Source organism: Accipiter gentilis, chromosome 14, assembly GCF_929443795.1.
Source record: "Accipiter gentilis chromosome 14, bAccGen1.1, whole genome shotgun sequence".
In the NCBI taxonomy this organism is placed as follows: domain Eukaryota; kingdom Metazoa; phylum Chordata; class Aves; order Accipitriformes; family Accipitridae; genus Astur; species Astur gentilis.
In genome coordinates, this window is record NC_064893.1 from 23671395 (window position 1) to 23695322 (window position 23928).

At 34.4% G+C, this 23928-nt stretch overlaps 1 protein-coding gene across 9 annotated transcripts in view; it reads left to right on the plus strand.

Annotated features, from left to right (window-relative positions):
* The window catches only part of NCOA3 (nuclear receptor coactivator 3), an 88354-nt gene that overhangs the window by 51287 nt on the left and 13139 nt on the right, over positions 1-23928 (plus strand). For 3 of the 9 annotated variants that reach the window (XM_049816407.1, XM_049816408.1, XM_049816403.1), the window contains 11 exons: positions 5042-5117; positions 11955-12062; positions 13755-13927; positions 15651-15751; positions 16747-16921; positions 17482-17670; positions 17925-18026; positions 18832-18972; positions 20212-20359; positions 21286-21674; positions 21944-22824. In XM_049816407.1, the coding sequence (XP_049672364.1) occupies positions 11965-12062; positions 13755-13927; positions 15651-15751; positions 16747-16921; positions 17482-17670; positions 17925-18026; positions 18832-18972; positions 20212-20359; positions 21286-21674; positions 21944-22824 (2397 nt within the window). In that variant the 5' untranslated portion in view covers positions 5042-5117; positions 11955-11964. Of the gene's footprint in view, positions 1-261; positions 350-3413; positions 3467-3524; positions 3586-5041; positions 5118-6092; positions 6295-11954; positions 12063-13754; positions 13928-15650; positions 15752-16746; positions 16922-17481; positions 17671-17924; positions 18027-18831; positions 18973-20211; positions 20360-21285; positions 21675-21943; positions 22825-23928 lie in introns of those variants that run through there. The other 6 variants (XM_049816410.1, XM_049816402.1, XM_049816405.1 and 3 more) reach the window with 4 other exon arrangements.

The following is a 23928-nucleotide window of genomic DNA, read 5'->3' on the forward strand; positions in this document are numbered from 1 at the left end:
ATACTGTTATGTTGGTATTCTGTTGTGAGCTCTGTCAAGGGTAATTTATCTTGTAAATGGAACATTTTTAATATAAATTTCCTATTTTTTTAGGATTTTATTGCTGTTAGTAATAGTAGAGAGGTTTGTACACTGGTCACAGTAAAATCTCTTTCCATAGTACCCATTGTTTTTGACAAGGATGATGGGAAGAAGTGTTTTCCACTTTTAGATCTTCATTAAATATTAATATAAAACCTAAGCAGACTATGTGTATTTCAGCCAGCTACTGACTTGCCTGAGTTTCATCTGCTGTTAAAGTGTCTGGATGTATAGAAAAGAATGGTGATGTTCTGTGGTTTCTTACCAGGTAAGTAGTTACCAAGTCCCATTATAGTAGCCCAGACATCACATCCTGTTCCTTTCTTTGTGGTATTTGAGCTAGGGATTTTTTCTTTCTCTTTCTCTATATATTTATTAAATTTTTAATTATTTTTTTTTAATAACTGTTTACTAACTTCCAGATATGAGTCTGTAAGGGCTTACCTATCTTAAAAACATCCTAAAAACATTCAAACTGGTGCCGTCAGCTGTATTGAAAGCCCGGATTACCTCTTCCAGTACAGTGGCTCGAAAATTAGTCAAGATTAAAGGCCACCTCCAATATTTTTTGCCCTGCTGTGTTGAGCATACCAATTCCTGTTAGCAGTGTCATGCAAGTAGGTGGTGTGGCTGCATCACACCCAATTGCCTTTTACTTACAAGAGCTGTATCCTGACAAACACATCTAGCCAAATAAGTTCAGTAACTTTTCACATCTGGGTTATGAGGGCAGCAGTTGTTCTGAGTCTGTAATGTGGCTCACATGTCTTTGGACCTGTGATGAGGTGCAGTAACCACTTTACTACAGTGCTTTGTGCAAAAGTTGACAGGTGAGAAATCTTTACGAGTGTTCGGCAGTGTATGGTGAAGGATAAAGGCATAAGGATAAAGACTAGTCTATTTTATAACAGTGAGTTCGGGGAGCCACCCTTCTCTCTTTCATACATTTTGTTTGTTGTAACAGGGTCCTGTATCTATTGCTGTGACTAGCAAACAGGGATGTATAGAAAACAAATTAACAAGTAATGAATTCCAAAAATAGAGCACACATTATTTATCAGAGGAACAGGAGACACGGTCAGTGTTCCACTTTTGACCATCCTTTAACTGAAAGTGTCCTGTCATTTTAATACATGCAAAGTGAACAAGGCTCAAGTTAATTGTCATGTCTGAAAAATAGCTGAGGAGTGCATAGTGCTTGCTAAACATTGCAGGGGAATTGGTAAATGAAACCTGACAAGGCCTGAAAAATTATAGTCTCCCTAAGACGGAATGTATAATATAAAAAGGATGTGTGCTGAGTTAAGATTATTTAACATGTTGCAACAAGGTGTGCTTCACTGGCTACCAGATTATAGATGGCAATTTTTTTTATTTTTTTTTTTTTAAACTGACAGCCCTGATTCAGTGAAGTCTCTAAGTCATTTATTATCTGTTAAATGATCTTTTTGGCTGAGGGGGTGGGGGAAAAAAGGAAAGAGTGGAGAATGATCAAATGCTTATGTTTTGGAATAGTATTTTATTAGTTACTGTACTGATGGAAGTGCTAGATTAGGATAATGATGTATCAATACAATTTACAATATAATTTGCTGTTTAGCTTCATAACGTAAGTATAGCTGCTTTAATGTTAAAATATAAGACTTTCTAGTAGTACTAAAACCTACTCTTTTTGGTAAAGAGTAGTTACAGTACACCAAAACCTCTTTATTAGCTCAGTGTACTTGAGTCTCATTATCTGTTTCAGTAGTTGGTTACATTGTACTTTCAGATTCACAAGGCTGTAGTTAAGGTTCAGTGGCAATTTTATCTGCTGTGTTTTTCCCCTCCCCCAGAGCTTTAAAAATGTTGGGTTTATGCACTGCAGTTTGAAGTGTAGTGTATTGTATTTAATTTCTTTTTTTAAATGGGCACATTATTTATCTCTAAAACATTTAAGGAGGATTACAGATACAATCCTTTTTAATGTCTTTTTTTCAAAAAGTGACCACTGTGTTTACCATATCTGGCACATTTGACCATGAATATATATGTATATTTTTAACTTTAAAAACAGTGTAGCTTTAGCTCTCTGTCTTATTGTTGTCTGTGCCACAGGCAACAATAGAGCTTGTCACTTAGCTATCCCATCCAAATGCTAATGTAATCTTTTTTCTTTTATGTGTTTTAAAAATTGGATCCAAAACCGGACTGTATGTACACTTAAATTTGGTAGCCAGGCTATGCTGGATGCCCAGGTTTTTTATGCTGTAAATTGAGTATCTCTGTAGCTCATCCTGAAAGTGGGGAAATCAGTTGAAGGTCACTATGTTGAGCTCACTGAGATCAGAAGATACCGAACGATGTTTTTGTGTAAGCACTCTTGTTTTTTACTTGAGCAGTTTTTAGACAGGAAATATTATGCTCACGTGTTGAAAGTGGTACTGGTGTGGTGAGAGCTGGTGGAGAAGCTGACTGCACAGCCCCAAATACCAGGCTTTTTAGAACAATACTGTCTCTGAGACTGGCAACTGCGTAGTGCACAAGTGTGCTTTGATACAGGCGCTCTAATAACCTAAACTAATTAATGTGAAGCAGAACAGAAACCAATGTTGAAAAAAAATACATTTTTGTATTTAAAAAGTTAAGAAGTTGGCTATTATCTCTGTACTCACAAGAGGAAGCATGTAGGTTCAGAGTAGGGATACAGAGTTGAATGGTCAACTTTCAATATGTAAAATTTTGGGCTCTCATTAGCAGGAAAAGACCAAGTATTATTGAAAAAGAGGGACATATTTTATTTTTTCATGTAAATGTCGTAGATGATAATGTAATGACTTATTCAATTATAGAATTTTAATGTCCTGTTTTATTTATAGTGGTAGTGACTTGAGGTCTAATTTACTTTTGATATATGGCAAAAAGTTACTGTAGCATATTTGGTGTTAACTTTTTGTTTGGTTTACTGGGTAGGGTTTTCACCCTTACTTCAGGTTGTGTTAATTTCATCCTGCTTAGTAGAACAGCATTTAGAATATCTGTCTAGGTTGCCCTCCCAGTTGACTGTTCTCACAGGATGGTCCTCTGCAGTGTTTGGCCAGACCAAATTAGTGCAAATGCTACTCTAGATGCTTTTCTAACCCTTCAAGAGCCTTCAGAATATTGAGAAGGTTATTTTTTACTTACTTTACTGCAGTACTTCTTTGAGAAGTTGTATTCCATCTTCTGTTTAAACAGCTCAGATATTGACATCCATGGAATGAATATTTACTTGAGAGGAATATAGAAGGAATATTCTAAAACTAGTTTACATAATGTTAAGATTTTTATGTGGTCTTCAACTTCGTTTTCAGGGTTCTTCTCTTCTCCCTTGCACTGCCAGTCATACAGAATCCTTTTGATACTTGTGGGTATTGAATCTTCCACCTTCAAGTGATTTTGTGCTGTTCATTTCTCCTGCATAGGTCAGCTTCTCAGTGAGACTCTTGTTTGTGATTCTGTTGAACTGCTTCTGTTCTTGCACAGGTGTATATCAAGCTGTTGTAGAAATTTAAGGAAAAAAACCCCTGCACATCAAACTGAACAGTGAATGTAATTTATGCTACCTTTTTGTTTCATAAATTCTGTCCAGTGGAGACATCAGAAAATAGCCCTTGTTGGGTATAAGACCATCCCAGGGAAGCTAGATAGCAAGCTATCACTGTGTGTAGTATAGGTCAGGTCTAGCATTTTTACAGAAATGAACAGCTGAAGGATTTAATTTTCCATGATGTCCAAATGTTTCTGATACTGCATCTTAAGATTTCTTAGATTTTTTTTTAAATTTTTTTTTTTTTTTGGTTTTATTCTGATTTCCATGATTAGCAGAGGTTGATTTAGCATAAAATGGTGTTACAGAAGTCTTTAATTAGGAGACAATTTACTCGTGATGCTTACTCTTACGTGACCACATTGTCAATCAACCTTCTAATTGGTAATTCCAGTTCATATAAATAAAGCTACAATCAGTATTGTCAAAGGGATAGTTAAAACAGCAGATGAATGCACATGCAACCAGTTGATATGAAAAGCTTCAGTTTAATTTCTTAAGAAATGAGCTACTTGAATAAAACTCCTTTACCTGCCTGCTAGTGATTACCTATTAAGTAGTCTGGGTAGAAGTATCAATTTTGAAACTCTTGATTTTGGATAGGACTATGGTGTGCGCTTACATGTGAATGTCTCATAAATATTTCCCAAGAGCAATTTATTTTTCTAATTAGCTTGAACAGCCTCTGCTTTACGTAGTGCTTTAAGCAGTTTTCAGTAAATCAATTCAATCACACAGCTGTTGTTTAAAACTTTTCCTAAGTTACTGTAATTCTCTGTAGAGACCCAGAATCTCGCTAATTAGTACACTTAATCATACCTTGTACAAAATGCATGAATATATGGATTTAATCATTCCTAGAATTTAATAGAAAAACAGAGTAACAGAAACCTGAGTGTTCATAGCTCTGAAAACAGTTTGCTATTCTCATTTAATAGTTATGTACCAAGCAGTGTGTACAGGCTGACGTAGAGTGGCTACACACTTAATTTTTACTTGCCAGTCATAACTTTACAAAATAATTAAATTGGGGCTACAGCTTTTTATATTAAGGTTTAAAAGTTAAGATCAAACATCCACAACAGTTTCATTATTTCTTCCAAAGTAAAAAAACCCCAAACATTTAAAACAAATATGTTTAGTTCTTATGTGAAAGGAAATCTAGCTTACTGGGTGGCATTTGTGATGTTAAGATTCAGACTTTTGAGCTGTTTAGCATATAGCAGAGATGGCAGTTAGTTACAGTTATTATAAGTGAGTTTTAAACTCATTTAACATTAAAATATTTCAATATTGAGTGTTTACTTTTTTGGTAAGTTTATTAATATTAGATGAAAAAATCGAAAAGCAAGCACTTCTTTTATTTAAAGTACAGCCTTTTTTGTTTTTCAGGATGTGACTTAAAATGACTTCTGATTCTGAAGGTCCTCTGAAAAATATGCTACGCTTGAATGTTTGCTAAGTACAAGTAAGTGACTGATTTCATATTGGGACTATATGTACCTGAATAGTTAACTGCCTTACCATTTTTAAAACTACAATTTACAAATTGTTCATGTAAATATATAAGAAGCATGTTCTTAAAAAGAAAAAGGGGGGGGGGGGGGGGAAGGAAAGAAAGAAGAAGAAAAAACCCTTACTTCACTACTGCTGCAAAGTGAGTTTTCCCATTCGGTTTCTTGTGAATTCTTATCTATGTAAAAAGGAGTATCATTTGTTTCTGTGGTCAGTCTTATAACAAAAGAATGTTTGCATAGTTTCAAAAATATTTTGAACCAGAAGTTTCACTGGAAAGCTATCATACTTTTTATATATGTATTTGAGGGAAATATAAGTTTGAAATTACAAATTTTCACTAAGAATACAGAGTTGGTGAATGGAATGTCCTCTAGTTTTATTTATAACAAATAAGATTTAAATATTTGGGGCTTTGCTTAGCATAAATCAGTTTATTACAATTTGCGTCTTAAAAACTGTGTGACTTGTGTCTTGGTTTTTAGAAAGGAGGATTATATTTAATATTTTAACTTTACATACAATTTAAAAAATTGCAGACCATCTTCATGATTCATTGAAAAAGACTGGTTTGATTTAGTTCTTCTTAATTGGATTATTCTGGGGAATGCTAAAAGCCAATTTATACTTTTTCCCAAGTGAATTTTTCAAACAAGAAATCAACTTGGACAGAAAAGCTTCCAAGCTTGCAAGATATCCTGAGTACATATATTTTGAATAGGAAAAAGTTGATGGTTTCATGGACCAAAGAAGAGTTAAAAATGTTTTTATGCAAATACTATGATTTTTTAAATTAGTTTGGATATGTTTTAAATTAGTATTGTATAGTTGTGCTTTGTGGGTTTTGTTTTTGTGTGTGTGTGGCCAACTATGTCAGCTAAACAAATACAAAAACTAAATCTGAAGCATCTAATTGTTTATATTTTAGGGCCCCTGTTAGGACAAAACCTTCCCAGTTGCTGTGTCCTATTTGGTGAATAGGTCTTTCATCTACAACTACTGAGAACATGGACATAAGGGAATAATGCCTGAGTTGGAAAAGGAAGCCAGTGCATTGAAAGACACACTAGCAGAAAGCAATCTAATAGATGTTGTTAAGTTAGTAGTTTTCCAATTTGTGTGAGGGTGAGGTGAGTAAGTGCAGGGAAGAAACTATTGTATCAAGCTGAAAACTTTCTCCTTACTGTGTTTAGTACTTCTTGATGTCCTTTTGACTTGAATGCTCTCTAGGAAATGGCTTTAGGAACTTTCCCCATTTCAAACATACTGTATTGTTGACATATGTATCCTTTTCTTGGTAGTCCAGGACAGAATTTTAGAAGATAATATTTTTTATTTATTTTTTTTTAGCCTGTCAAAATATTGAAACCCTGGCAGCTATCAATACATACTACAATGCATTTTTTAATGAAATGTGTATGCAAGTATTTGCTCAAAATGCAAGAAGCTACAGCAGATTGACTGCATATAAGGATGAAGAAATGCTGAGTATAACTTCTACCCAGTGATAAATAACTATATTTTTCTAAAATTTATCTGTTCCTAGTTTATATAATTTATAGAGAAAATTTCTTGTGACTGCCAAATTTTAAAGCCAGGTACTTAATGAATGATAATTCCTATGTATATAATAATATTTAAATGTTTTCTAGTCTGATGTCATCAGCACCAGCAGCTAATTTTAATTTCTAAATTAAACTGCCCATGTTACTCCACTGTATTGGAATACTTTGTCATTTTCATCAAACATTTTATAAAATAAAAGCATTTTATGCTATGCTCCATTTAGCTATTGAATGATGACAAAGAGCCACCCTTTATTCTGTCCAATACGATTTTCCAAAAGTTTTTTGGAAAAACAAAGCCCTAGCTCTTGCCAAATAATTTAGGAAGGTATACATTTGTATGAAATAGGGAATGGAAGTAAATATGTCCAGAGCCCTCCAAAGTTTATAGTTAAAGCAAATCTGAGAAAAACCAAGATGATGTAAGAGATGGTTCAAAGTCTTCGAGGCAAGACATTGTTTAATTCCATCAGTTGGAGCAGTACCAAACCACTATACACTGACATTCCTAATGCCACCAGTGGAGTGGAACCAGAGGCAGCAATACTTGGAGAAAAAGTTCCAAACTTTCATGATGATTTGCAAATACTAAATACTAGTTTCTGTATTACTATCGATTTAACTTTTCAGATAATTTCCTAAATTTTCCAAAATTTTTCTCACTTATCAAAAAGGGGAAGCAAGAAAACAAAAAATAACAAAGACCTTTTTGTTCATCAGTGAGTGCATTAAAAAAAACTTTTGTCCTTATTAATAAGGTACATATGTCTACATCTTTTGCAATGTACTATACACTTTTCACATATCAGGTTGATTCACTTCTCAGTGAAAACCATAGATGGATTGTTAAAAAGGTACTGATTTTTGCATGTGACAGGTAAAACAAATTCCAGTAATTATTAATCCATCTGTTGCAACAATATGTGTACAGCCTTCCAAACAAAACATAAAATTTAAATAAATCATCAGCATTTAGGACTAGCATTTTTCAACCTCAAATTCATAATACAGTCCCCCTGTTAGTTATCCTTCTATGCAGTAGGTTTGCCATCTACTTTTTGAGCTTATACATGCAAGCAACTTTGAAGAAAAATAGGAGAACAATTATCAGATTTTTCATGGAAGAGGTTGCTGTCATATCTGTATTTCTATTATTCTGAGTAAAAATAATATTCTATGACAAAAGATTATCATTCCTGTGTTTTGGGTAATTTATACTTATCTAAAATTTAACATAGTTTCTTATATTTGCCTGGTTTTATATAGTAACTGAGCTATTCATCGAGTCAAATTAAGCTAGCTTTTAGATTTATTTTAATTACACAAATAATAGAAAGAAGTTCACTGTGTAATTCTTTTCTTTAAAAAATGCCTCACTTAGGTAGGTAATATTGTGCAGTGTAACTAGCAGAGGAGTCTTTCCAGCCAGCATTATAGGATCAGGAGCCAGAAATAATGCTATTGCCTGTTAGCTCTGAGAGTAAGTTTACAGAGATGGCTGTGTTAAACATTTTAGCTTTTAGTAGTAAAAATGCCTAAAAGTTTTAACTTTTGAAAGCTGTGTTTTGGAGTTGTCTTTTGAAATAATGATTAACTTAATGATTAGAAGATTCCCTAAAACCCCAAAATGTATTTCTTTTTGGGAAAACTTTTTAGCTCCTTAGAAATTATAGGTTCATATTCAATGAATAAATATAACACCTGGTACTTTTTAAGTGGTGATTTCTTTCATTATTAACTCACTGAGTAATAGCTTCTTTTGTGAATAATTCCTATAGCAGGGAAATTAGTTTGACTTAACAATTTGTACTGTAAATCCATCTGTATTGGGAAGCAGCTTCTGTAACTTGCTTAGCTAAGCAGTTACAGAGTTGTTCTAGGCATTACATGCCTTCTCAGCTTGTAATGATACTCTTAGGGAAAGGCAAATACATGTGCAGGAACTCTGCAGCTTCAGGCCTGAATAAACTACCACAAGCTACTTGGGTGTAATGGTGGGGAAACAGCCTACCTGAATTACCTAATTTTTCCTTCCTTCTCCAAGCTGCTATATTTAGGCACTGAAACGTTTTTTGAAATAGAAGAAGGGTTGTATTCTCTGATATGTATCATGTTTCAAATGCTGTAATCATGTAATAATTTTTGGTTTTGTATTTAATCATATTGTGAGTTGTCAGTACAGGTAGATGTTAAACCAGAAGTGTCGTTTTCATTCTAATTCATTCAATGCAACCCTGTTACCTGCAAAATTACGTTCTGGTGAAATATCTGTCCTAGCTCGTATTTTCAACTATTTAATGTATTTTAAATCTTTCCTCCTCTTAAATAGAATTTACTCTTGGCTTCTGACATATTTGCTGTGCCCACACCCTTCCCGAGCTATCCTTAAGTCTTATATTTTAGGCTCTTCCTTTCTCTTTCCGCAGTAGCTCTTAACCCTGCAGCTCTATACTCTGCCTGTGAATGCAGTTACAGGGAGAGAAGCTCCAATCCTGGAGTGTGTGCGTGTGTCACCTACAGAATGACTCTCAGGATTCAGCCTTAGCTGTGAGGTCTGTAGGCATAAGACCTTATGAGTCGAATGTTCTACTGAGCGTCAGCTTCAGATAGTGAACTGCTTTTTGCATGATCATAGCCTGTTTCTATAATCTGTTTTTGAAACTACTTACTAGTTCAGATGAGTAGTTTTTCATTCAGCTGCTTAATTGAAGAAAATATCTCTGCGGTTGTTCAGTGCTATACTGTCATCTCGTGGCGTAACAGTATATTTTTCTTGAACTTCACATAAGGTGGGCCACTATAAATGTATTTGAGAGGTTTTTGCCCTGGAGGAATATAGATTGAATAAAAGTCTTCAGGCTTGCTCTTCCATCTTTCTGTATATTGGGCTTTGTCTTATTCATCTCAGTTTTCTATCAAATATTTAGATGTAAAACCAACTTCTTATATGTGCAGTCCGTGACCATAGTTACAGTTAAGCATTTTTCATAATTGTTTATTTCAAATGCAAGATTATGTTTTACTGTTATTTTTAATTTTATTGTAAAGTACAAAGTATATTATCTTTCCTCTCCTAATGCCTATCAGCTGGAATGAGGATTGGTTGCGAACACAACTTTGTTAAGCATTGTAACATTTGCTTAATTGCAAAGAGAACTTGTGCTTTAAAGAGATGCCATTTTACTTCTGAGCTTTGTACACGTGCCAGAGTAATCCAGTGTCTGCTCCTCAGTGCAGCCAGCAGTCCTGTCCTGTCTAGGTTTCAAAGGTTTGTACTGCTGTAAGAATGGCCTTTTAAATTCTCCACCCATAGCTAATATCCTGCAACAACAGTATCAGCTATTGCAAGCAACCCCCATACTGCTTCATGCAAATATGTTCTTGTGTGTCTTTGCCCTTTCAGTTTAGACTTTAGAAAGAACTAAAGTAGTAGTATTATTTTTTCTACAAAAAGCCAGTAAGCAAAAGATCCAATCAGTCAAGGTTAGTACATGAGAAATAATACACACACTTTTTTTTCTTTAGATATCTTGTCCTAGAAGCAGTTAGTTGACTAGGTGCCTTTCTAACAGGTTGGTTTTCTTTGCTGCAAGCGTGCACTGCTGGTTTGTGTTTAACTAATTTCTTGTTCACAAGGGTGCCCAGATCCTGTTCTGCAGAGAAGCTTCAAATCAGTTGGCTACCAGCCCCTGATACCTTAACATAAACTTCATTTAGATGACAGCGTGTCTGTCAGTTCCTTGTCCTTGTGATATGTGATCACTGACTCTTAGAGATTTGGTCATCCTAAACCAGTTTTTTTAATAACTGTAGTAATGGTGGGTTTTGCTTGTGGAGATCCTCAAATAACTTTTTTTTCCTGAAAGTTTTATTAGTGCCTGGGTTATATGTTATGGAAAATTTCTCTCCAACTAACAAGTATAACTGTCTTACCTAAATAAATGTTTAAGACCAGTTACTGCTCTTGCAGTAACTCTTGGGGTAAAGAGCTGCAGTCTGAACTAGATTGCAGTAAGTTAAATTCACATTTAATATAGAGATTTCTGTAAAAAGGATGAAATAATGCTAAACTTCTAACTGCCCAGTTGTGTCTTGTCATTGTGGTACAAAAACCCAAATACAAATTATTAGATTATTTTGTAGTTCTAATTATGTTCTAAAATACTCTGGCTAGGTAAATAGCATAGATCCATTTAAAAGTTTTTTTTCCTCCCTCAGCATGTGATTTATTATAGCATAGCAGGATCTGGTATAGGTGTCTTCTCTCCTCTGTGACTGTTTTCCTTTTTCCTCTTGGGAATGAGGGGAGATGAGTGTCATGGATATATAAGGTGCCAGGCTTGATTAATATAACTAGACTTCAACAAAAGCAACATATTATTTTATTGAGTTATGGCCCAATCTTTGCAGCAGAAGCAATAGAGTTGAAAGAGTTCTGAAGTCTTTGCTTGCCTTGTCCTCAAAGTTTTAGAAAACTGTATTCATTTTAGGAGGTTTAGCAAGAGACATAAAGTTAAGACTATAGTAACCTGCTGATTTAGAGATGGTAATAGTAATCTGTTGGCTTTATACCGAGCCAGGTGTGAAACTCTCATTTAAGCCCACTGATTTACTCCTAAGGATGACAATTATTTGTGGCTGCAGTGGTTAGATTACATGAAGAGAAGAAAGGAGCATACAGAAAAGGAAATTTTATTCAACATTTCTGTATTTTCAGTGTTCTGATCACCTGTTCTTCAATGCCTCAGAGTATCGCTTGCCTTTTTCTTTAATGGTATCTAATTTTATCCTTAGTATTTAACTACATTTTGGCATAACATGTTAATTTGCCACTTTCTTTTCATGTTATCTAAACATACATTAAAACAACATACAATGAGAATCTTTTTATTTTCAGACAAATTGGAGCTATACAGTGGTCCCAGTACTATTGTGCAAAATTTTAAACATCTCTGAATCAAAATAAATGCATTTTTTACATTTATATTTGCTTACATTGATATAAAGCTTTGTAAACCTCTGTTTTGGCAAAATAAAAAATTGATTTTTTAAAAAAATGGTAACCAAATATTATTTTTTTACTGGTAAAAAGGTATATGGATTTCCAGTAAAAATACTCATAAATCTAAATCTGGTAAAAATAAATAACTTTTCTGTATAAATCCTCTGTGTTTTGAATTATTATTTTGAGAGGTTCATTCACAATTCTTATTTATTGCTTTTAGTTGCTGATGCATGGTCAAGATGAGTGGATTAGGAGAAAACTCCTTGGATAGCTTGACCAATGAGTCAAGGAAACGCAAGCCATTGCCCTGTGATACACCAGGTGCAAGGTAGGTTTATATAGACCTTTCCCTTTTTTTTGTTTAATAAGGTTTTAAAAAATATTTTTCAAGTTTTCATTGCAATTTAGAGTAAGTTCTAACTAATTTTGTTCAGTTGGAAAATACTCTAGGCCAGCTTCTGTTGTGAAGATACATGACTTTACTAGTATGTGTGGATATGCCAAAGCTGATGAACTATGCACTATAATTAGACTCTTGCAGAAATCTTAATAGAGTGAACATATAATGTATCACTGTTTGAAGCTGTGATTGCAAGGCAAAAGAAGAAAAACTTCTTGTTTCACAGAAATTTCAAAGGCAGCATCTTCTATCTGGTAATTGATTTGACAGGCTTCATTTCAGGTGGTCATGGTCAGCACTGAATACTGCAATAGGTTGAGCATTTTTTTTGTTGACTTCCGTTTCTCCAGACTAGTTTGCAAATTCATCTCAAATTTTGGCATTCTATGCTGTCTTCCTGCCCCTCACTCAACTCTGTCAGAGATAGTTATCTGAGGGACTCAGTTTTCTGTACCCCTCCAGCCTCATTGCTTTCCACCACATGCTAAGTGTTCTGTGTTATCCTTTCATGTTCTTGTTCCCACAGAGTATTAACCTTTATTAAATTTGTATTCAGTTTCACCAACATAGCAGGCGTCATGTGTGCTCATATTTCTCCCTTTTATGTACATCCCCACTGTCCCATGCCAATTACTTCCATCATGCAACACATTGTGTTTGAGATCCTCACATTCTCCCATCGTATCCCAGTGTCTCTTTGTGAGTGTCCTCCATTTCAATTTCTCTTTCCCTTTCTCCAGTGTCTGTCTGTCTATTCAAGAATTCTGTTTTTCATTTTGTCATCCTTCGTTAGCTTTCTTTATCTTTCAAGCCCCTGCTTTGTAATGTATGTTTTCTCCAATATTGGTCCATGCATACTCTCCTAACTCTTTTGCTTGATTTATTCTCAAAGAATATTAATTCTCTTTTGATTCCCTCAGTGTGCTCATTCTTGTCCCTTCCCTTTCTCCCGAGTCCTTCTTTTCCTACTCTTGGCATACTCTGTGTATGACACTGTTCCCTCTGTTGATTTAGGCTGTAGAGAGTGTCTTTACTCAGCATATTAGTCTATGTAGGAAAAGAAATTTCAGAGAGAGGCTTCTTCCAGCAACAGTAGGTTGTCTGGGATTCTGCTTTTCTTGGATGTTGAGATGGCATTTTTGTCCTGATGCCTAGAAATTTCTGAGGTATCCCTCTCTTGTTACAAGCAAACCAAAGGGATTTCATAGAATGATAAAATTCTGTTTTATTTGTCTAATAAATTATAAACAAATCCAAAGTAACTTATAATGTTAAAATATACTTTCTGTATGAGTGTTACAATTTTATAACAGGCAATTGCTATTTTCATGCAATTTGACGTAAATCACAGGAGGATTTTTTTGATGAATAGCTTTCTCATATCCTCTTAAGATAAACTTGTACTTAAAATTCTTAAAGAAAACGACAAAAAACCAAACCAAACAACAACGTAACAAAACACACACACATCCCCCTTCAGATTTATGTTTGCTGGAAGAATAACTACTACCTAGGTTTAATAGGTAGGTATTACATGAAGTACATTAAAGTTCACAGATTGAGCACAGCTTTTGTATATGATGGTATGTAAGTGTATGAAATTATGTTTTTGGTTCCTAGTCTGACCTGCAGTGGTGAGAAGCGTCGGCGAGAGCAGGAAAGCAAATACATTGAAGAACTGGCTGAGTTGATATCTGCTAATCTGAGTGACATTGACAATTTCAATGTCAAACCAGACAAATGTGCTATTTTAAAAGAAACTGTGAGACAGATTCGACAGATAAAAGAGCAAGGTACAGTTCCCTGCTAAGCCAAAATAAATAATTTATTTTTTCTTTTGATTCCTTTTCCAAAGCCATAGTTACTTGGGAAATTGAGCAGAGTTTTTCACAGTAGCATGTAACTGAGAAAGTCTCCAAACTTTGACTTGAACCAAACCTTTAATATGCCTTAAATAATTTTCTGTTTAAAAGTAAGCAAGTATTTACCATTACTTTTTATTGGGAATCAGGGCTTTAAAACTTTGTATGGCCTTTCTTATCAGTTTCCTGAAAATACTAGGAAAGCTTAAGCTAGTCTGCAGACAAGCTAAAAGCAGATGGTATTATACCATCTGCTGGTACAATACACCAAATGCCCTTTGGTATGAAGAATACATACTGTTGTCTTTCACTTCAAGGGACTTCATGCTTAAAGGGAGTTTAATGTTTGAAATTAATTTCTTAAAAAATACCTGGTTTCTTATGGGGCACACCTCCAATCAGATATATTGATTTTTTTTTTTCCTCTTATGTTTTTATGAACTTTCCTTTGTTTTCTTGTGCTGTTTAAGACATGCTTCCTAAATGGTATGTGATTCCAGTATATTTAAAATACATTTAGCTTGAGATCAAATAATTAAATAGTGCAGTTGGCTGTACTTAGGATATAGTCGAGTCAACAAAGGAGAAAATAGCAATGCATCAAATCTTGGTAATTTTTGTCAGCTAGGGTAAACCTAAGTGGTATAATAATTTTTTTTTTTAATGGTGAGGTATATGCAAAACCTGCTTTTGAAATGTATAGTGAGGGGTGTATATATGTGAGTATATATATATTTTTATTTTTTTTTTAACACCACTCCACCCCCAATGACTATAGCCTGCCAAGTGTACATATTTCCTTTGGGCAGTAAAGTATTAAAAAAAATCAAGTGCGCTATGGTGTATATTTTACCTGTCATGGTAAATCGGCACATCTTTCGAAAACATGTAAAAACAATTCTAAAAATTAATTTTAACTTCTGTTTTTAAGGTTTTTGTAGTGTATTCTAGTGTATTCTAATGTAATAATTCTGTTTCATTATAGTTGAGTATGTGAGAATCTTCCTGTAGGATGTTGTACTCCTCTTGTGGTCTGCTTAGCCAGCCAGCAAGTACCACAGAACAAAGCTTACTGTTTGTTTTCTGTAATTCTGCTGCCTGGTGGAGATTCCCATTGCACCTTTCCCTGCAATCAATTTATTTAGGATAGTTTGATTCTTAAAATGTGATTTTATTATATACACACACATATGTATACATAGACACGCGTATATATTAACATGAGCCAAAGCATATTTGTAGAACAAGGTGAAGGCATCTGAAGACTGTGACCAATGATGATGAGATGATAAAAATAAAATCACAAGGAAGAGATATGTATAATGAGTGTGTTTAATGGCCATTGAAAGATTCAGCAGGCGTTGATCAGACAGATGATCCCAAAAGCATCAGAAGAAATATTGTTCACAAAAAAAGTTTATCTTGTGAACTTTGTCGAGTCAGTTTATGTGAGCAAAGAGTTTGGCATTACATAGCCATGACATTTTTTCCTAGTCTTAAGCAACTAACAATGTATGAGACCTCCTCTCTCATTTGTGCTTTTTTTTTTTTCCCTTGCCTTTATTCACATACTTCCTAGAATCTGGCTTGCAATATTAAAATGTAGTCTTCATCTGAAATGTTGCTTTACTGAAGTGTATCTTTTGGGTTTCAGGAAAAGCAGTTGCTAATGATGATGATGTTCAGAAAGCTGATGTATCTTCTACAGGTCAAGGAGTTATTGATAAGGATTCATTGGGACCTCTTTTATTACAGGCAAGTACAAATTAGGCCCTAGTAAATCCCTATGGAAACAAATATTTAAGGCAGATGAAAATATTACAATAAAGCCTGCAATCCTATAGTAATAAAAACTATGCAAGAACTATGTTTGAAAGGGTCAGGAATAAAATCTATCATGTTTTCTTAATATTGCTGGAATTCTCTTTAGAAGGAAAGAAAAGGATAGCGTTTGGCTTTTTCTCATATTCTTGTGCTTTACTTTCTCCAGCAGTCATTAGCAAATTACTACTAAAGCAGTACTTAGTAATACGAGGAATAGTTTGCTTTTTTTAGGGGATAGGCCTTAAAATAAATGGATGAGGTTTTGCAAAGACTAGAGGTCTGTGATGTGTACTGGGATTTGTGTTTCTAAATTCTGAAACATTTTAAACAAATGTTGCCATCAAATAAAACAACCTAAGGATAATTGTAAAAAATGGTACATAACAGATACCTTTTCCTTATGCCTAGAAATTAATCCCATATTTACAAGTCCATTAAAAAGTACTTTTGAAACTTAATTGTTTTACATAGATACTGAAATTTTCTTTCAGTTAAGAAAAATACAGTATTTTAAGATACAGATAGACTGTTCTCTCTTATCTGGTCACTCGCTGGTGGAAATGTTTTCGTGTTCATGACTTGGTACTTGTTTCTACTGAATTTCTCCTTGTTTCAATTTGCCACCTATTGAAATAATGTTACAAATTCATTATCTTGTGTTCAAATAAAGCAAGAATGAAACATGCTGGTTATGACTGTGAAAGAGCTCAATAGAATAACAAATGAACAGATTAATTTTTAATATTGAAATTGTTCCTTACCAGATAAAAATTTCCTCAGAGAAAAATTTAAAACTTCATCTCTACCCTTGAGAAGAAATGCATGTATTGTAACTTGACATTTATCACCCACGTAGTTTTTAAACTAAATTATGTTCAGAATTAGGTGGTGTGTCTTATATGTTATGCTGTCATGTTAATATTTAGGCATTGGACGGTTTCCTGTTCGTTGTAAATCGAGATGGGAACATAGTATTTGTGTCAGAAAATGTCACACAGTATCTGCAATATAAACAAGAAGATTTGGTTAATACGAGTGTCTACGGTATCTTGCATGAAGAAGACAGGAAGGACTTTCTTAAAAACTTACCTAAATCTTCAGGTAATTAAAGTTGACTTACTACACTGTTACTAGGCTATTTGAAAACAGTTAGAGAAGAAAAAAACAACTTGTAATGGATATCCTTTCAAAACTAATAATGTGTACAAAGAATATTTGACTCCAAAAATACGTTCATTTTGAAAAATATTACTGAGTTCTTACTAAAGCATACCACCAGAAATAAATGTGCTGGAAATTCACACTGTACTTTAGCCTTTGCAATTTGTTTACCTGTAACTTAAAACAAGGATACTAAAAGAACACATTTCCTAATGCCACAAGAGCAGCTGAGGGAAGTGCTTGTTCTTTAAATACGTGAATGACTTTTCAGCTCTCCTTCAAGTGACTGAAAGTGTCATGTAAGGGAAAGAGGTTTTTGTACTTGATTCTCAATACTACTCTTTTATACCAAGGTATAAAACTGATGGTATATTGAGAAAGCATCTTAAAATATTCTTTAATCTCTCTAATCTAGGAACAAGGTATCTAAATTAAGAAAAATAAGTTATGAATTGATTTTATCTGAAAATTTTTATAAATTCTTATTGTGTTCTTTTAAGTTAATGGAGTTGCTTGGACCAGTGAAACACCTAGACAGAAGAGTCACACATTCAATTGCCGGATGATGGTGAAAACCTCTCATGATCTTTTGGAAGATGTAGGCAGCCACCAGGATATACGTCAAAGATATGAAACAATGCAGTGCTTTGCTTTATCTCAGCCAAGAGCTATGATGGAAGAGGGGGAAGGTAGGAAATTTTGTGGAATTACTGTGCACAAAAGAAATCTCTGAGTTAAGGTTTTTTGTATTCAGTACATGTTATGAAATCTGTAGCTTCTACAATCCATTTTTAAGTAAGTTGGAACACAATGCAAAATCTTCAATTCTTATTCTCTATATTTCCATTTTAACAATGAAAGGGAATTCAGCTGTTTTATTAGATGCTTTAATAGAATAGAACAGGACAGAAATGAAAGAAGAAACATTCTTTTTTAAATACAGATTTGCAGTCCTGTATGATTTGTGTGGCACGCCGTATCACAACTGCAGAAAGGGTATTTCCAACAAATCCAGAGAGCTTTATTACAAGACATGATCTTTCAGGTGAGAAATGTACCCAAGATGAAGGTATGAAGGTATCTTTTTTGTCTGTGTGCTCTTGTTTTAAATAAATCAAGTATGTAAATAAATTGTGTGTCTGTAGTGACTAACAGAATTCATACTGAGAATTCCCAACTGTTTTTTGCAATATATTGTTGTTGGCAGTGGGGTATAATAACAACTGTGGGATGCATTTTCTGTCTCTATGCTAGTATGCTATTGTTTGGCAGCTTGGTATAAAGCATTACTTGTGTTTTAACTTGGCAGCATTTCAAATGGTTGTCATTGTGCTTTCCTTTACACGTAAGAAATACTTTAAATCATAACTGAATCTAATGAAAGTTCTTTAGAATGCTTGTATTTTTATACAGTATGTGAGCTAATGTTTAAAGTGTTTTATGCTGTTTAAATTGAAGTACTTAGATGGGGCTTTTCCAGATGCCAATTAGTGTTTATGATATTCATTTGTGGATGTAGTTGGTCAGTATTTTTGAAAATTTTACTGTGTATGCATCCTTTGGGTGCCTGTAACCAGAGACTAAAGTCACTGTTTTCTAAAGCTCTAGCATTAACTTCCTCTTATTAAGTTATCTAAATGCCTTTGAATATTGATGTTTTAACAAGCAGCATCATATTCTCATATGGCAGATAATTCATAAATGTAACTCCTGCATACTCAAAGTTTGGTGTTATGCTGATGAACAATTAAAATGGTGATATAGGAGCCTTCTGAAATGTACCATGTTTATACAAAAGGATTGGCATAGCCATAAAGAGTTTAACTTGTGTATTTTCTTTCCTGTTACAGGCAAACTTGTCAACATCGATACAAACTCATTACGGTCTTCCATGAGACCTGGCTTTGAAGATATAATTCGTCGGTGTATTCAGAGGTTCTTATGCCATAATGATGGACAGTCATGGTCAAACAAACGCCACTATCATGAAGGTAAAAATCTGTTTGCAATGTTTAGTCATACTGCTTCTTCTAGTGGCTGTGTTTTTTTCTGAAAAATAAAAATGCTAAATTCTGCTGTGTTCTTTTTTTTTTTTTTTTCATATTTTTTGTTAGTGTTAATTGCTGTGACTCATATTTACAAGCTGAAGGAGGATGACTTCTTGAGAAACAGGAATTCTGATGGAAGTTATTTTGTTTTTCTAATGTGTCTGTTTTGATAATTTTCATGGAAGATATCAGATACATGATCTAGGAGCCTGAAGTAAGCTCTTTTTCCACAGATGGATATAGCAATGACAGTGACAGCTATATTTCTGTAATAACATGTAATCCTTAATTATCATTAGCTTGTTATTTTTGTTTAACATTAATTTGACTTTCTTTTAATTTTAATTAATCCTTTCTTTTGTTAAAGGATAGTTCACGAAAAGTGGTAACAGTTGTGTTGATGCCTTTTTCTTATTCAAGACACAATGTTTCAAAATAGTGTCCGTGTTCCTGTGTTATGTATTTTGTAATGCTAATTTGATAACCTTGATAGATAATGTGAAGTACAGTCACTGTCTTCAGTGAGAAAGACGACATTTTCTAAGTTTTCTGAACTCTAGCCTTTTTGAAGGATTCACAAAGGAATTCAGGTGGAGAGGATATTAAATAAAGAGACACTCATACTGGCAGAAAATTGAGCTTCTATTCCATTGGAAGTTCTTCAACTTAACTAATTCAATAAATCCTAAATTAAAAAGAAATTTGGAGCTCAGATTAAAAGCAATGGTTTCCACAATATTTTTGATTGAAATAAAACTTTTTAACTTAAAAATACTTCATCTGAAGGCTTCTAAGTTTCATTTCTATTCCATATTAATTACTTGTATATTTTAGTGCAATTAATATTTAAGTGTTGATTAGTTGTTCTCCCCAAGGAGAAGCCATGGAAACCTACTAACCCAGCCTTGGAAGTCTGTTAACAAATGTAGAACTTTGCCAGCTGTGCATGGTGAGCACAAAATACTGCAGCATTAGAATTATCTTGTTTGCTTTTATCCTCCCTCTACTAATTTAGGAGAAAATGTGGAATACTTCCTTTTTCTGAATATCTATCCTGGGTGTGTCATTTATTTATTTATTTTAAAGTCTTCAGCAAATGAAGGGTGTTAAGAATCTGTACAGTGCATATTAATAATTGTTGGGTTTTAAAATATGAACTATATTTGTGTATTTCCTTTACAGCTTATACACAAGGTCATGCTGAAACACCATTGTATCGGTTTTCTTTAGCGGATGGTACTATAGTGACAGCGCAAACAAAGAGTAAACTATTTCGAAATCCTGTAACTAATGACCGCCATGGATTTGTCTCTACCCACTTTCTTCAAAGGTGAAATCAATGGTATCTGTTTGTCATTTAAGTGTCATAGCTTTTAAAAATATATCTGACCTTGAAGATACCTCAGAAAAATAGTATACCAAAATATTTTATCTGATTAAAACTCAAACAGAGGGGGAGTTACTTGGAAAGCAGCGTTGCGCAGCATACAAATAAATGTGTCAACCTAACACTGACACTTCCAACATAATTGTGTGGTAGAATGACAATCACAGTCAAAAGAGAGGTTTATCCTCACTACCTGCATGGAGCTTGTATTATGCATTCATTATTCTTTTGGGTTAACATTTATAATGATGAAACACTGAAAATAGAAATGCTCAGTTACATGCTGTATCTTACTCTTTTTAATTGCAGACCAATTAAAAAGACAACCAACCCCCCCTCAGATGCATCATTGATGACTCAAAAGTTAAATGTACCTTAAATAGCACTTCCTGTGACCTGTTCTTGTTGATTGCAAGAATAATTGAAATGCCACTCTGGAGGGAATCTGTCTGCTTCTGGCATTAAAGTGCCTGCAGATGCTGAAAAATGAGTAGCTGAGATTGTTCAGGGCATCATTAGTGTGCGCAGTAGAATGGTGTCATGCATTGAGTCAGGAAGGGAGTGGAAGAAGGAAGATGTTTAAACTGATAAATCTGACTAATGACTGTTGATGAAAGCCTTTTGAAGGGGTGATACTGTATGTGCTTATAACTCAAATCACCTAAAGGACCAACTGCTTCTATAATGAATAGATGAGTGGCATGGCTTAGTACTGCTTTTGTGGAAGCTTGAATCTCACTGCTCTTTTTGAAAAAAAAAAAAATTTGGAAAATTATTTAATAATGTTCTTCTGTTTTTGTAGCACTTGATTCCAAATAAGGTTTTAATTTGTTTTCTTGGGATTTCTGGGGATGTTGTTGAACTTACAGAGAACAAAATGGATATCGGCCAAATCCTAATTCAGTTGGGCAAAACATCAGAACACCTGTGGCTGGAAACACAAATTCTGTTGGTGGTCTTATGAACATGTCACCTGGTCAAGGCATGCCAATGCAGAACAGGAACTATGGTATGGGAGATCCCAATGCAGTGGGTCAGCTCAGCAGCACTCGATATGGAGGCCCTGGTAATATGGGACCAGTGAACTCTGGATCCGGAATGCAGTCCTCTACTTACCAGAACAACAGTTATGGGTTAAATATAAGTAGCCCACCGCATGGCAGTCCTGGTTTAACTTCCAACCAACAGAATCTAATGATATCTCCTAGGAATCGAGGGAGTCCAAAAATGAGTTCACACCAGTTTTCTCCAGTTACAGGTATTTTATTTTTGCTATAAGAGCCTTTTTTTTTTTTTTTTTTTGGCCATCTTTTCTCACTTCTATCTGAATTCCATCTTTCATCCTTTTTAACAGTTCTATATGACCTTGTATGTGTTACTTAAATGTAGTATACCTAATTTCATGGAAAAAAATTATTTTAAAATAATTAACTCAGTGTGGCAGTCACACATAATCCAAAGGAAAAGTAGATACAGACAAGTACTCTACTGTAATCTAATAAGTTTGATCTCTCTCATGTGATACAGGTATGCACTCTCCAATGGGATCTGCCAGCAACACCAGCAACAGCACTTTCTCTAGCAGTTCTCTTAGTGCTCTTCAAGCCATTAGTGAAGGTGTTGGAACTTCCCTTTTATCAACACTTTCTTCACCGGGTCCAAAATTGGATAATTCCCCAAACATGAGCATAGCTCAGCAAAGTAAAACGAGTACCCAGGACTCCAAAAGCCCTTCTGGTTTGTATTGTGAACAAAACCAAGTGGAAAGTTCCATCTGCCAGTCAAACAGCAGGGATCTCCTTAGTGAAAAAGATAGTAAAGAGGGAAATCTGGAGGCATCTGAAAGTCAGAGAGCACCATCTGAAAGCAAAGGGCATAAAAAACTGCTTCAGCTACTCACATGCTCCTCGGATGAAAGGGGACATTCTACAGCATCAAACTCACCTTTAGACTCAAATTGTAAAGAATCTTCTACCAATGTTACCAGTCCTTCAGGAGTTTCCTCATCAACATCTGGAGGGGTATCTTCTTCCTCAAACATGCATGGGTCACTCCTGCAAGAGAAGCATAGGATTTTACATAAATTGTTGCAGAATGGCAATTCTCCTGCAGAGGTAGCCAAGATCACAGCTGAAGCTACTGGTAAAGACACGTATCATGATGCTAGTAACACAACGCCCTGTGGAGAAGGCAATGTCAAACAGGAACAACTGAGCCCAAAGAAGAAGGAAAACAATGCTTTACTAAGATATCTGTTAGATAAAGATGATGTTAAGGACCCGCTGTCCAAAGAGCTGAAGCCTAAAGTAGAAAGTGTGGATAGTAAAATGGGACAATGCAGTAGTTCTACAATTCCTACTTCTAGTCAAGAAAAAGAGATGAAAATAAAAACGGAACCAGCAGAAGAGGTACAGTATAATGAAAAATGATGGTAGTGAACAAACCAATGATTTCTTATTACAGTGAATGGCTAAATATAGAACAGGGATTTTAGTATGCATGTGTAAACATTTCTAAGAAAGCTCTGTGCAAATGGTGTGAAGCTATATGCTCGGGTATTATTGTAACTGAAAAAGCACAAACAAAGAGAACTACAGGATATGTATATAACCAAATGTGCTGTACTGAAGTCTTGGACTAATGTTAATTTTAAGGTATGGTATGATTAAGGTAGCGCATATTTACGAATTATTCCTTCAAATCAGATCTTTAGCATCTGCTGTTTCACATAGCACATGTTTATTTTTATGGCTTATTAGGAAGTGGAGCTGTAACTGCCTCTGTAATAATTTGGCAATACAATAGCAAAAGGTAAAACATGATTTCCTTTTGAAAATATAAACAATACACAAAAATGTATAATACTTAAAATAGCTATAGATTGGTTTGATTTCCTTCATTGATTTTCGCACTCTTTTTTTTCCTTCAATGAGGGAAAATGTTGTTCCAAATACATATATATTCAGCATTCAAATAAATATATGTATATTTATTTGTTTCACTGTTTCTAGAGTTGAAATTCCAAGAAATGTCATGATATAGCAAACTATATCACCATGGAACAACTCTCCTGAAAGCAGCAGTAGATAATATTCCTTTTGTATTTAGTTCCTAAGTCACATTTGGAACTGCTTCAAAGTAAATAATACTGGTCAGTATGGCAGAGTTTGCTGAAAACATGTTGATGTCTTAGAACTTGGATTTCCCAAGTCAGTAATAACTATGTAAATAAAAAACTGCTGCACAATTTTTATATTTGCTAACGGCAGACTATAAATGAAACACCTTGTAATATTTTTTTGAGTACCACTTACAGAAAAGTCACTAAAACTGTGTAATAGTATCCAATGTGTTGTTTCAGTACGTGCTCCTGAGATCTAATTAACATAATCAGAGATATGAATTCACTATATATGCAATTCTTTTTCTGTTAAAACTGCATCTGATTTAAAGACACCTTTTTAAAGAAGGTTAGGGCTCTAATTGACCAGAAAAATCTGTGGATGCTTTTC